The sequence below is a fragment of the Panthera uncia genome (assembly GCF_023721935.1).
Source record: "Panthera uncia isolate 11264 chromosome A1 unlocalized genomic scaffold, Puncia_PCG_1.0 HiC_scaffold_16, whole genome shotgun sequence".
In the NCBI taxonomy this organism is placed as follows: Eukaryota; Metazoa; Chordata; class Mammalia; order Carnivora; family Felidae; genus Panthera; species Panthera uncia.
The window spans coordinates 77,756,240-77,771,408 of record NW_026057576.1 but is presented as its reverse complement, the minus strand read 5'-3'; the positions used below and the strand labels follow the sequence as shown (position 1 = coordinate 77,771,408).

The window sequence follows — 15,169 nt, the reverse complement described above, 5'->3', positions numbered from 1 at the left end:
TACAGAACTGAGAACACGCTCCCCACACCACCCAACAATCACAGTCCTTCGCATTCACCCAAACGAGCTGAAATCACGTCCACGAGAAAACCTACGCACGCGAGTTCACAGCTGCTTCGTTCACAATCACCAACACCCGGAAGCAAGCGAGAGGTCCTCCAGTGGGTGATGGACAAACTGGTCGGTCCAGACAGCAGGGGACTATCCCACATGAAGAGGAGAGCCAGCAAGCCTGAGAGGTGCTGATCATGGGGCCTTGGCAAAGCTCCACCCTCTCCAATGTCAACCTCAAGCTGCTCTAAAATAAGTCGAGTCTTTTTAAAAACGTCCAAAGAACTAAAACAGGTATGCCTAAAGAATTAACATACATAAACAATGACACAAATACACTATTTGACCATAAAAATAACCAAATGGTGATTGTGAACTGAAAGGTGTGATAAAGTGAAAAATCCACTCGAGGGGCCCCACACTAGATGCAGATGTACAACAATCGGCCAACAGAAAGGACAATAGAGACCCTTCAGTCTGAAGAACAGAAACAAGTGAAGAAAAACTCACAGCAGCTCCGAGACCCATGGACACCATGACACTTCGCACACACAGCATGCGTCTCAGGACTGTCCCAGGACAGTCCTAAGCCACCCAGAAGCACTAGCTACATGCCAGCGTCGGTGGGCGGTCTCGACCATCACTCAGGAGCCACAGGACGCCCATCCATCCCGTCCTGCCCGCCTCCGGTCTCGTACCTCCACCCACAACTCTCCCCACTGCTTTCCGCTGAGCCCAAGCGGAGACTCAGTCTCTCAACAACAGTCTTCCTCTTGGAGAACCTTCTCCCATCAGCAGGGTTAAAAATACCTAAACTTCCAGTTTGCTGTGAAAACAAAGCCACGCCAGGCAGTGTGAAAAAGCTCTTCTTCTTTACTTTACATGTTGTATTCTGCTCTACAGTTTACTTTTCTACATCGTTTATAAATACAGAATTCAAAAAAGAGGAATTCATTCCTGGCTTAGTCACCAAAGAGTGGCAGACCCTGGGCAAGGCCTTTAACAGCTATGTTCTCCCCTGTAAAAGGGGTGCTACACCCAAAGAGGGTTTCCATGGATTCTGAGTTATGTCCATAACAAGTACAATTTTAACATGTGCTATTTACCAACACAGCTTTATGAAAACAACAATTTGGATGTGATTCTGAGGTCAAGGTGTTTTCCCATCCTTCTCAATGAAAGAGTGGCTGACTCAGAACAGCACCTGTGATATAAAGGCGCTTCCCTGCCCCCCCACATACAAGAATAGTTCAAAGAAAGAAATCCAAAAAAGCACTGATGATGCTTCAAGCTGAAGAGGGTTACAGAACATAAAATGCAAAGGACAACAACTTACCAGGACTTCTGGAAAAGCATGGTTGCCTACATCCGCAAAATCCCTAATGGAGGCAAGACTACTGCAAAGACCAGAGAGATGACGTGGGCTCCAGGGGCGGGGCCCTGCCTTGCTTCCTCTAACAGTTAGGGTTAAGTGGACACAACCTCAGAGAGGAGCAGCAGCCCCCTCTCCAGAGCAGCACTGTGGATCCGGACTGGTACTCCGCCCAGGACACCTTCCCCTGGGCGGAACCCCGGATCTCACAGAGGAACACGAGGAAGAGGCTGCTCCCCAAGCTCGCCTCCTGTGAGGCCCTCAAGCACCCCAGACCACTCTCACTGTGCTTTGGACACAGAGCCACACACGTAACACATCGTATACTAACGAGCAAAGCAGAGGAAGAGCCACGTCATGTGGACGAACATCCACGACGAACATCCGACAGAGACGCAAAGAGGGTGTGGACAGCAGAGCAGAACCAGGAGAGGCAGGCGGCCCCTCGGGTACGGGCCATGCTGGGGAGCCCCGCACAGCTGGGCTGAAGTCTGCACCCAGACGAAGTCAGAGAAGCAGAGGCTGGGACTCAAGGACTGCTCGGGAAGAGGGCCTGGTGTCGACCACACGTAGAAATCCAGTCTGAGGCAGCAAGCTGAGTCCACAGGACAAGAAGAGTGGAAGTGAAAGGAGGCAGAGGCAGCATGGGGATGGGGGAGTGGGGGGGTAGGGGGACAGGTGCTGGCTGCCACATCCTGCTGCCTTCACCAGGGCCTGGCACAGAGCAGGGGTCCTATCACCGCGCGTCAGAGCAAGGAGCCCTCCCGACGTCACCCTGCTCTGGAAGGTCGGGGGCCAGTGGGAAGTGAATGGTTGGCATGCCGAACACGCAAACTCACAGCAGAGGCTGTGGCAACAGGTCAGCGCAGCAGAACAGACTTCCGTCCATCACGCGTCCTCTCCTTTTCCTACAGGAGCACAGGAAGTGAAACACTCAGATGCTCAAAGCAGCACCGATCCGTAGTGGTTTCACTTCAAGGACACACAGGTGTCACGGACTCAAGTGGACACTGCTTCTCAGGAAGCGTCCTGTGCAAGACCAGGAGCAGGGAAGAAACCCAAAATGCACACTTTCCACGGAATGGAAGACAGAGCCACACTCACAAAGTGTACTACGCTGGTTTATCACACCAATATATGCCAGCCATTTCGAAGGTGATCCAAATAATACCATTTCCTATTTCTGCAGTCCATGCAATGGTTTAGGGACCAGGAAAGAGTAGACTATACACTAGACCTAGCATCACGGGTCTTTTTTAAGCCCACATTATTGCTCACGTTAAGTTTCATAACGTCGTGTTCCATTCTGAAGCACTTGTCTTCACTGAGTGCGACGTATAGATGCTCTCCTGTAATTGCACACTACCCGATGCACGGATCCATCAATCCCGGAAGAGACTTTATGTCAAGAAACAAGTAAACTAGAAACAGTACTGATCTGAAGTACTTACAATCCACCCAAAGCACAAGTAAAACGCCACGTGGCGCCTATAAATCACATCGTGCGCTTTTTTACAATCTCGCTTTTGAGGACTTGAAACAGTAGGAGGGAATACTACGTTATGTGACAACAGAAGGGTATAAGTCTACTTAAGTAGTAAACAAAAACGTAAGATCGTGGAAGATTAGAAGAAAATACACCAGAACGTTAACGGTGGTTGTAACTGTGCAGCCCACAACAGATGATTTCTATCTCCTCCTTCATACTCCACACCATTTACCTACAGTCTACACTGCAGAGTTTTAGAGACATTCAAAAAAAAATAAAAAAATAAAATAAGTTATTCTTAAAATGGGTTTTGCAGGTACTCACCACGTTGTAATAGCTCTTGTTAATGGCAGTAGTATCAAATCCTTTGGGAGGGCTCTTCAACGTTCCTGATTTAGGAGACACAGGCTTTTCTGAAATGAAAACGTAACGCAATTTTACTGACCAGTACTGGAGACCACACACACCAGCCCCCACAGCCCAGAGCTACTGGTCCAGGGACCTCCCGTGAGAGCACCAGCCAACAAGGGTAGCTGCCAGAGGCCCGCGCCTCCCTCGTGCTCATGCCCTGAGGTCAGGGAGCCGGCGTCCCCCCCAGCCCGTACGTGGCTCACCCCGTACTCCCTGCTCGGGCTCGGCGTCTGACAGGCCATGCTCCCTGACTGTCAGCAGAAGAAAGAGCACGAGCATGAGCTATGCTAACAGATCACAAGTGCAGTCAAGATAAAATACCAGCCGATGCAGGCAGATACGTAACGATGTTAAAACACCAAGACGCAGAGTCTGGGCTACACGTCCAATTCAGAGCACTCACAACGCAGGTCTCTCCAAACAAGTAGGATCTGGCTCAGCGTGATAAGCCAAGGAGGAGGAAATCCATCCCGAGCAGGGGCAGAAAACAAGAAAAACCCACGGAGCCTTAAGAACCTCCACCCCAGAAACCGTAGTGCGAGCAATTGTGATTACTCGAGGGTTCAAGTATCTGTACGCTGCCCAGCGTTCATTCAACACCTGTTCAGGAGATTCGCCAGCAAAAAAGGGATCAAGGAAGCATATGCCGACTGCCAGTGTGGCCCTCAGGGTGGGCGGGCGTGTCAGTCACTGGCTACCGGGGCTGGAGAGCAAACTGGGGTGGTTGGGGTGGGGGTGGGGGGAAGGGCAGGGGCATTCGAGGAGCAGGTCACACACCCGCCTCACCTGAGTCAGTCAACGCTCTGTCCCTCTGGTGTGCTGTGCTCAGCACCCTTCCACCCACCTGCCCCAAGTCTCTGCTAGCTCCCTCAACAGTGCCCTCAATCCCAAACACTGCCAAAGTCTCGGGTCCCCACTTCCAACTGGCTGCTCAGTATTGCCGTTATCTGCCTTGCAACAGAAACCCAGAAATGCCTGAAATCACATGCACTAACTGTAGGCCTTCACCTTCCTATGGAATGAATGGTCTGTCTAAACCATCCTTCAATGCCTCACTTGCTTTTCCAAAAGGTTGACAATAAAGCACAAAACAGGTGTTGTTCCTAGTTGAAAGAACTCTCTGCTCACAGGATGAAAACAGAACTCCGTGAGAAATGAACCACTTCTGAGCCCTTAAGAAATATCAATGTGTTCTGGCTAACACACATTCCTTCCCAGTCTCGCACCTACAGGTAGGAATTTAACTGTAGAAGAAAAAATTGACATGCTTTTACCTTAAGAAAAACGATGCCTTTCACCTTTGGAACCCATCACTTAGGGGACAAATACAGATAAAAATAAAGGTGAGCACTGAAGCCTGAAAGATGGTCGCCGGACCACAAACACCAACGTGTGTGCTATTACCTTGGACTGGATTTATTTTAAGTTGTTTCTTATTTCTGAGAGAGAGAATATGTGGGGGAGGGGCAGAGAATGAATCCCAAGCAGGCTCCACGTTGTCAGCGCAGAGCATGACACAGGGTTCAAACCCATGATCTGTGAGATCGTGACCTGAGCTGAAGTCAGCCATTTAACCAACTGAGCCACCCAGGTGCCCCTGATTTATTTTTTATTTTTTATTTGAGAGAGAGAGCAAGCGCACAAGCAAACGCACATGCGTGCATGAGCTGGGGAGGGCAGAGGAAGAGAGAGAAGGCTCCACGCTCAGCACAGAGCCCGACCCAGAACTCCAACCCACGACCCTGGAATCATGACCTGAGCCAGAATCAAGAGTCAGACACACAACCGACTGAGCCCCCAGGTGCCCCAGCTTTAAATTTTAAAAGCAAATAATCTGTCAAGTGCCTCATTTAAGACACACCTCCCAACGGCAAAGATAACATTCAACTAACTTACTGGGAGAACCAGGAGAAAAGGCTTTTTCACAAGAAGTAGCGCCAGGCTACGGCACCGTGTAAAAACAGAGGGCAGGCAGAAGACAGCCACCCAGTGCAGGCGGAGCCCAAACACGCGGTCTCCTCTCCTGTGGAAAAGGGAGTCCACAACTCTGCCGACGGCTATAGGGGAATGACTGCCACGGGAGGGCCGGGAACATCTCCCCAAACCCCGTGGGCCCTTCCCGACAGAGGGCTCCAAGGTAAGAAACCCCGGCACTGAGCGGTCAGAGAGGAGCCGTGTCTGCCTGTGGTGCCACCAACCGCAAGGCACCTCCGTGGCAGGAGGCCCCGAGGGAGGGAGACCGCTGCCCTCCCACAGCTAAGGCGGCGGGGTGAGGCCAGGGCTCCGCAGCTCCCCCGCCGACAGCCATAGCAGGGCCCGCTCCACACTCGTCCCGGGGCCCCAGCCCTCAGTCACACGGGGAGGGGACGCTCGGTCAACACGCCGGGCAGGAGGGGCCCAGCATGCCAGGTTTGCCTCAGGAACCTCTGTGCAGCCCGAGGGAGCCCTCCAGCACCTACTCCCCACCCGCCCCCTCCCCCTAAAATAACACCACCACCACCCCACCCACACAACTTAGACCATAATATACCAGAAGGGAAGTAATGGCCAATTTTAACAAAAGTTGCACCCAGGAAACGTTAGAAAACACTCAGCCTTCCCAGTATCTTAAGAAAAATAAACCATTTTTGGCCCATCCGATAGCTAAAGATTGATACAATTCACTGGGACTGCGAGGAAACCATGAGAACATAATTTAGTGCTGTCCTACCAGGCGCCGGAAGATACAGATCTTCCCTTTCTTCCAATAAACTAAGAATGCCAAAAACAAGAGAATTTAACCATGAATATGCTAAATGAATAAAGGAGGAGGGCACTGCAGAGACCAGACACAGCCCTGAGTGACAAACAGGAGGAGCTCTTGGGGACCCTTCGGGCAGGCTGACAACGAGAAGCCTATCCTGCTCGCCAACCCAGACAAACAGCGTCTCGCAAGGACGCGGGCTGGGAGACACAACCCAGGAGAAATCCAAACCCTGAGCCCGCCCCTGCGGAGGCATATGGTCCAAACCCACTCCAGCCCCCAAAGGGCCCCAGGGTGTTTGCCCAGGGCAAGAAAATCTCTGGGAGCCCCTGAGGAAACAAATGTCCCTCCTCTCTGTAGGAATGTTTCCACAGCCCAGGGCACAGAGGTACCCCCAACCAAACCCCCAAAGACACAACTATAACAAAGTTACAGCTCACGAAGAACTGAACCCAGTATAAACAGATACAACATACAAAGGAAATGGAACACCCAAGATGTTGAAACAAGGGGAAAATTTAGGAGACCATGGAGTAAGTATATTTAAAACGCCTGGAAAGAGGGGCACCTGAGCGGCTCAGTCGGTTAAGCGTCTGACTCTTGATTCTGGCTCAGGTCATAATCCCACGGTTCATGAGTTCGAGCCCTATACTGGGGTCTGTGCTGAGACCTGACAGTGCGGAGCCTGCTCGGAATTCTCCTTCCCTCTCTCTATCCTGCTCGCACCCTCTCTACTTAAATATTAAAAAAGAAAAGAAAAGAAAACCCCACCTGGAAAGAAAAGAGCCATAATGAATAAACAATGCACCACAAAAATTAAAAACACCTGAAAAAGAACGAAACCATTTCTGGAAATGAAAACTCTGGTCACCATCACAAGTAAGAGGAGACAGTGAACTCAAAGATCTGAGGAGTGGACTCCAAATGAATGAAATCCAGCGAAACAAAAAATACAAAAACCAGATTAAAAGCCAAAGAAGGCAAAACAAGACAGCTAATAGGATTTTCAGGAGAAAGCAAAAGGAACGAGCAACATTACTGGAAAAGACACTTTCCAGAAAAGACATCTTGAGCCCTGGGCTAGAGCACCACACTACATCCCCCACAAAATCAGAACCATCCTGCACAGAGGGAATGGCGCCTCTAGGCAGCACTGAAGGTGGGGGCCCTTGAGGAAGCCCATACAGGAGACACCCCCCTTATCCGTGAGGTCTATGTTCCCAGAACCCGGGAAATGCCCCAAACCGAGCATACCAAACCCTACGTGCACACCTGTGATAAAGTTTAATCTGCAAGTTAGGCACAGAAAGAGATTAACCAGAACCCAACAATATGCTCCAATAAAAGGTACGTGAACGTGCTCTCTCAACGTACCTTGTCCTGTACTCTCCCACTCGTGAGGTCTTGAGGGGATCAAATGTCCACCGAGGAAGGGAGCTACGTGGCACGGTGTCAGGCTGCTGACCTCCCGACGCACGCCACTGCTCCTGGACCTCGGCTGACCCGGGGTAAAGGCCCGCGAAAAGCAGGTCCGTGAATGTGCCTGTGCCCACAGCCCTCACCCCTGGCCTGACTTGACTATCACAGGCTCTTCCCTGCTGCCTACTTTGGGAGAAGGCAAGCTTGGGGAAGACGAAACATGAATAACTGGTTCAAAGGCTCCACATCCCCTACTGCCCCTGGCTTCAAGGGGTGTCGGTGACCCAACAGAGCCTGCTGCCAGCCCCGAGAACCACCAGTTCCAACTTTCTCCTACTGTCCTCTGGGCAACAGCTGTCACCTCGCTCACGAGCCCCACGCCGGTCATGTCACCAGCTTCCTAGCAGCCACAGTGCCCTCGACCCTTTCCGTGGTCGTGGGGATGTTGTGCTAGCGACACATGCTCAGGAGCCCCTGCGTGGGGACCGTACTGGCCCTGCTCTGCAACTTGATTACCCAAACTCGCCAACACAAAAGCCGAGAGGGTCACTGTCTCTGCTCATACCGAGCTTGGACAGTGAACACTCAGATCCCTCCTTTCCTCTTCTGGAAGCCTTACACGGTGGATCCCAAACATGGGCATCTTAGCCCCTGACACTTCAGTGCCCGTCAGACTGGGACTGATGACAATCCAAACATCAGGCCACGATCACACCTGACAAAGATAGGAATTCCTCGTTATCACCTAGCACCCAGTCTGTATTTACATCTCCCTGGACTCAAACCTGTCACAACATGACTTTGTGAGGCTGGCGTATCTGACGCAGGAACCAAGTGAGACCCACACAGTGTGTGCGCAGTCACGCCTCTCAGGCTTTTATTTAGTGCCAGCGGGGAGCCTAGCAGACCTTCACCTTCTCAACTGTCTACCACATTTTCTATTTCGGGAACCTCAGGTAAGCTTCGTGATTTCTGGAAAGACACCTTGGTTTTGGTTTTTCACCCCCGCCCCCCCCCACCCCGGTCCCCACAACAGAGTTCACTCAAGTATTTGCTGAATGGATGCTGTCTGTGGTTTCGGAACCAAGGGCAATCATAACAATCCTGATGATGTACATGGAAAACACAGCTGACTGGAGGCAGGATGGAAGGGTGGAGAAAGGTCAAGGCAGGTCCTCGTGTTACAAAGCGGGGCCCCAAGGGATAACCGCGGCATGCACACCAGGTCCACGGTGAGGCATTACCCACGAAGGGAAGCAACAGAACAAAACGTAAAGCCCAAGCTGAGGAGGAAGCGAGGGGACCAGGAAAACCAGGAGCCCCGGGGGAGGGTGTCTGTGAGACCCACGTCCATGCAGAGCAGCCCCGCAGACGGGCAGGGGCGGTCAGGCAGCTGCAGGGCAGATGTGGAGGCCGGGGGTGCTCTTGTCATCCCAGCTGTGTCCTCACAGGCTCCCACCACCTACCAGGGTCTCATCCCTGATACCGGGGGATATCACCCCTGACCCCTGACTGCTGTCAGTCAGCTGACCTAGGGGATAGGTCCTTCAAACAGGATGTTGAAGCACAGTCCCCAGAGAGTGGAACATCCCCTAGAGCGCCCACCAGCACAGCTGTTCGGGAAGAGCACGCGGTGTTCATCTGGAGGAACACTCACCCCCACGTCCCAGAAGAATCCCAAAGCATCTCACCCCAGAGCCCTCCACCCGTCTTTCTGGGTTCCCCCCCCCCCCCACCGCCGCCCCTACAGGCCTGAGGTGCAATCTTACATTTGAGGCTCTTTCCGCCTATTATCAAGTGTGCATCTGGAAGAAACCGTACAGACAGGCCTACCCTCTAATGCAGCCTTATCCTGGGTGCTTTCAGAAACCTCCCATCACACGTGCATGCGCACATACTTTTCCAGCAATACGGAAATCAGTTGCTACCTCTGTCCCTTTCCCTACATGGGTTATATTCGTAAAACTTCTTCCTTCCATAGCCGATCGATCATCGCACCTAAAACCCAGGTCGCTTTTTGATGCCAGATGTAAACATGGCCCCCTCCACCCCAGCGGCACATGGGTTCTAAATGCACAGTCTGGTGCGAGGCCTACCACCCACAGAGCGTCCATGCTGACTTAACGGTAGCAGCGACCAATAGCCCTCTCCCCAGCCCACCCCCAACCACTGGCCTCATCGCCTCTTTCCTGAGGTCTCCCTTCAATTGAAGAAATTCTCCAGAGAGTGTGGCCTGAAACATGCACGTGTGTATACAACACAGAAATCCGTGGGTTTTAAGTTTGATTTTGAGAGCACATACTCGAGCAGGAGAGGGGCACAGAGAAAGGGAGGCATAATCTCAAGCAAGCTCCACATGGTCAGTGCACAGCCCGACATGGGGCTTGAACCTATGACCCTTAGGATCACGACCTGAGCTGAAGAGTCAGATGCTAACCGAATGACCACCCAGGTGCCCCAGAAATCCATGGTTTTGCACATCAGAACAATGTGCGTGGCAACTAAATGCGGAGCAACGAGGGTGTCTGCTGTGAGGTAGCAGAGATTCAGGGAGGACAGGGCACATGTGGCAAGCAGTGGAAATCCCTTAAGCGTATTCTTGGAGGACACCAGCCTGCAAAGAGGACTATCCGAAACAAGAAAGCACACACAGGTCAAGGCACACACACACACACACACACACAACAGCGAAGCCTGACAGCCACACTGCCATCTGTAGCTGCCAGAGGGCAAATGATCATGGCTACCGACACCTGCAAGAAGTGTGAGATCAAGTGGACATTCTCGAGAACTTACCTGGAAAAAAGCAGCCCAAAAGGGGTCAACTCAGGGAGGGTGGTTTTGTTTATTCAACAAATACATTTGTAAATCAAAAACTTTAACAAAGAGAAACTCACAATTTAGAGGAAGTCAGTGTTTGTTTCACAAGTAAATGATCCTGACATGATCACCATTTAGGATCGGGCACACTCTGTTTACAGAAAATGAAGAATTACACTGTAAATGACAATGCTTATCTTAAATACACCCTTCTAGAAGGGAATCCTATTCCAACGTCGGAGTCACAGAAATTACTCAGAAGTTACAATACTAACATGTTACTGTGACCGTGGACTTCCATTCTTCACTGCTGTAAGATGATACTGTAAAAATACGATCTCACATCTTTCGGTCTCAAATGCCCACATCAAAAATCAGACAGGAACAGGTTTCCTTAGAATATGCACAGATAATCTGTGAACACAGGATGGGAAGTTATTTCCAAAAGGTTATCCCCTTGGCCCCACTGTCAGCTAAAGAGGAAAGTGGCATGACAGACCACCAATCTGAGCAAGTCTGTTATCATTTGCACTTTACAGATAAACTGAAAGATGTGAAAATACCCAGTTTCTTGGTCTCCATTCAGTACAAAAACTACGGATCCCATGGGACCCAATGCAGTTACAAGCATGTTTAAAGGGGTCTCTCTCATGCCCGTGCAGACAGAAACATGGGGTAAGACACAAAACTTGGCAGACAGTGATGCAGTTGCCCTGACACAAGTCCACACCGACAGACATGGAAGTTTTTTTGTTTTTTTTTTAAGGATTTCTAATAATCTATACACCCAACATGGGACTCAAACTCACAACCCCAAGATCAAGAGTCGCACACTCTGCTGACAGAGCCGGCCGGGTGCCCCTTACACATACTGCTGCTGTTGTTGTTAAGCAAACTCCACCACCAGGAATGGCCGGTTCTTCTTAGAGCTGCATCTGTCTACACCCAGCACCTCTCTGGCTGCACACTCCACTCCGAAAGTGGGGCCCCACAGCAAGACATTCATGCCGCACTGCCAGACTCTCTAAGGGGGGCAGCACACCATGGAACCACCTACCGCCAAGAGCAGTCCTGAGCCTGCTCAGATCCTTTTAGAAGCGACTCCCCAAAGTCACCTGAAGAGGACCCTGAGACCCACAAAGTATCCTTTCAGTGTAATATTCAAAGGGTAAAACTTTGAAAACTCCCTGAGGAGAAACGTGCACTCTTACTATTACAACTCAAAGTCAGACCAAACTTCCCATTTGAATGTGTCATTCGTAGCAGAACCCGGGACCTGGAGTCAGCAGACGTGGGCCCAGTCAGGCTCCACGCCAATGGCAGGTCCCAGGCACCAGCACTCGGTGCCCCCTCGCCCCTCGTCCTCCCAGAGAGGGCCAGGGCAGCACTCTCAGCCCAGGACACCAGGGGACCATAGGACTGGCCAGGCTCTTAGCCCGGACTCGACCTGTCCCAGCCTCATGCTCACAGGCCAGTGCCGGGGCCAACCAGTGACTACTGGCAAGTCCGATGAGCCATACGCTAAGCTCCATTTCCCAGCAGCTGAGTCCAAGATTGAGACCACACTTCCGTCCCCATCAGCCGGACACCGGTGCGGTGAGGACAGCTGGCATTAGAAGGAGGATTCATACCTGCGCCCCGAATATCCCAATGTCTCCTGGGGCTGTGTGAGGACTGAATGAAGCACTTCAGACAGTAACCAGAACACAAGCAGCCAGAACACAAACAGCCCAGGCACTTACTGTCAACTTTACCGTATGAGAAAAATACAAACAGCGAGGTACCATTTCACACCCAACAGTTATCATGGGGGAAAAAAAAAGTGGTGCCAAGGACGTGGACACACTGGAACCCTGGCATACTGCTGGTGGAAAGCACGACAGGGCAGCTGCCACGCAGGCGGCATGGCAGTTCCCCACACGCTGACCACCATCGCCCTGTGAGCCAGCAATTCCACCCCTAGGTATAGGCCCAAGAGGATGGACAGGACTCAGATCTCACCCAGGACCACAGAAACCTTATTCCCAACAGCAGAAGGTGAAAAACAACCAAAATGTCCAGCAACAGATGAATGGATGAGCAAACTGTGGTTCTGAAACAGAAAACAGATACGGCCAGGGGTCTGCGCCTGGTCTGGGCCACAGGAAATGACAAAGGTCCTGGGAGCTCTGTATCAGGAACCGTGACCAGAGAGCAAGTACTGGAATAGAACAGAAGATGTTCCCAGCACTCTGATCCCTTAGGAAGTTACGAGGGTTTCAGAAGCTCTACGTGAGATCACTGGATTGCTCGGTACAGAAAACTCACACATCTGGTGACAGAAGGGCTGGGAGAGCAGCGCTCAATGCCAAGCTCCACAAAACACAGGGATTTTATATACGGCTGACCCTCCAACAACAGAGTTTGAGCTGCACGAGTCCACTTTTACATGGATATTCATCAATACACTGCAGTACTGTAAATGTGCTGGCTCTCTCATTTTCTTTTTCTTTTTTTTTTTTTTTCTTGAGACAGAGACAGAGACAGAGCATGAGCAGGGCAGGGGCAGAGAGAGAGAGGGAGACACAGGATCCGAAGCAGGCTCCAGGCTCCAAGCTGTCAGCACAGAGCCTGATGCGGGGCTCAAACTCAGACTGTGAGATCATGAACTGAGCTGAAGTCGGATGCTTAACCGACTGAGCCACCCAGGTGCCCCGGCTCTCTCATTTTCTTAGCAATGCCTTAACTTTATCGTAAGAGTGTGGTACATGGGGAGCCTGGGTGGTTCAGTCGGTTAAGCAGCCGACTCTTGATTTTGGCTCAGGTCATGATCTCATGGTTCATGAGTTTGAGCCCTGCCATCAGGCTCTGCGCTGACAGTGAGGAACCTGCTTGAGATTCTTTCTCTCTCCCTCTCTGCCCCTCTCCGGCTCTTTCACTCCCTCAAAATAAAAAATAACATAAAATAACTATCACAAATACAGAAAAAGACAAATAATACATCATCAGCAAAAGCACCCAGAGTGATACAAATTAACAGCCTGAGGCACCTGGGTGGCTCACTTGGTTAAGCATCCGACTTCAGCCCAGGTCATGATCTCACGGTTTGTGAAGTCAAGCCCCACATCGGGCTCTGTGCTGACAGCTTGGAGCCTGGAGCCTGCTTCTGATTCTGTGTCTCCCTCTGTCTCTGCTCTCCCCAGCTCACTTGCTCTCTCTCAAAAACAAACATTAAAATAATTTCTTTTTTATTAACAGCCTGTATGATAGAGCAAACTCCCAAGTCCTAATTTTAAACTGTTACCATAACCGACTGAAACGCTACTTTTAACTACGGATCCTTCATGCCGGCACCCCAAGGCAGGGGTAAAGTAAAAATCACTCTCCTTGAAGAACAACTAGAGAAGAAGGAGAACCCTCAGCCCAGGGCCATCTACACAAGCTTAGCCAGGGAGGGAGAAGCCCTCTCGTGAGTGCAGTCACCTGTCCTGGAGGACAAGCGGCATCCCTCTGCCCGCACGCCACTTACCACTGGGCTTGACCTCCCGCACGTAGTTGCTGGGAAACCAGCCGGTCCTGCCATTGTGCGTGCCCTCCCACCAGCCGCCCTCCTCGACCCGCGTGACGTGGATGATGTCGCCTTTCGTAAAGGAGAGCTCGTCTTCATTGGTCTGCTGGAAGTTAAACTTCGCTCTCACAACCAGTTGGCTGTTGCTATTATCGGTCATGTCCTAAAAAGGGAAGAGGGAGAGAAAAATTTCATGTGGTCTGCCTCATTACAAAGTGAGATGTTTTACTAGTATAAGCAGAGTGCAGCTGCCCCATTCCAACAGCAGAGCACTTTTTAAGGTAGACAAGCAGGTTTCCGACCTCCCTGCAGTGCCCTGACCACCACCACCTCGTTCCAGTCCCAGAGGAAACCCTCTTAGTGGTTTTAAAGGTCTTTTTCTGGCCACAGTTACACTTACATAAACATGACATACTTTCATGTACACTTACATCAAATTATACAGTACATCCTTCAATACAATGTACAAAAAGTTAACACTGCGGTGATTTCTAGAATTATTTTAATCTCAACTGTGTAACTTAGCTGTATGGCTGCGCCAGTAATTCTCTGTTACTAGATTTAAGGTTATTTCTAATATTTTTCTACTGCAAGACAAGGCTGCATTAAAACTATATGCACATCTTTGAACACACCTGTAAATAAACGTATACCTTAAATTCAGGTCAGAAAACATGTGACATATTTTAAATTTTAGTACCTATTCCTAACTGCCCTCCAGAAAGTTTCTCCTCACACTAAACTACATTCCCACCAACAGTAATTCAGGGCTATTTCTTTTTTTTTTTTTTTTTTTTTCAACGTTTTTAATTTATTTTTGGGACAGAGAGAGACAGAGCATGAACGGGGGAGGGGCAGAGAGAGAGGGAGACACAGAATCGGAAACAGGCTCCAGGCTCCGAGCCATCAGCCCAGAGCCTGACGCGGGGCTCGAACTCACAGACCGCAAGATCGTCACCTGGCTGAAGTCGGACGCTTAACCGACTGCGCCACCCAGGCGCCCCTCAGGGCTATTTCTTTACACACTCACCAGCACTGAATATCACCAAGCATTTTTATTTTTGCCAAACTGCTGGGAAGAAATGGTACCTCCTTTCAGTTTGAATTTTTCTCAGAGATTAAGCCTGTGTGCCCACTCTGAAAGGTGGGAAGAGGAGGCAGCCCGGCTAGTTTCTTTCTATTTCCATCTATCCCAGACTTAGGTGCTGGAGAGGCCTGTAACCGGGAACCACCAACAGAAGCAAACTAAACACATCCCCAAGAAAAGCCTGATCTCCTGGTGAAAGGAGAAGAGGGGCAGAGGACAGGCCCACCCAC

General features: G+C 50.7%; 1 protein-coding gene across 8 annotated transcripts in view; it reads right to left on the bottom strand.

Moving 5' to 3' along the window:
• Positions 1 to 15,169, bottom strand: part of ARHGEF7 (Rho guanine nucleotide exchange factor 7) — a 105,583-nt gene that overhangs the window by 49,957 nt on the left and 40,457 nt on the right. For all 8 annotated transcript variants that reach the window (XM_049647225.1, XM_049647226.1, XM_049647224.1 and 5 more), the window contains 2 exons: positions 13,814 to 14,015; positions 3,237 to 3,325 (listed from right to left, as the gene is read on the bottom strand). In XM_049647225.1, the coding sequence (XP_049503182.1) occupies positions 3,237 to 3,325; positions 13,814 to 14,012 (288 nt within the window). In that variant the 5' untranslated portion in view covers positions 14,013 to 14,015. The remainder of the gene's footprint in view (positions 1 to 3,236; positions 3,326 to 13,813; positions 14,016 to 15,169) is intronic.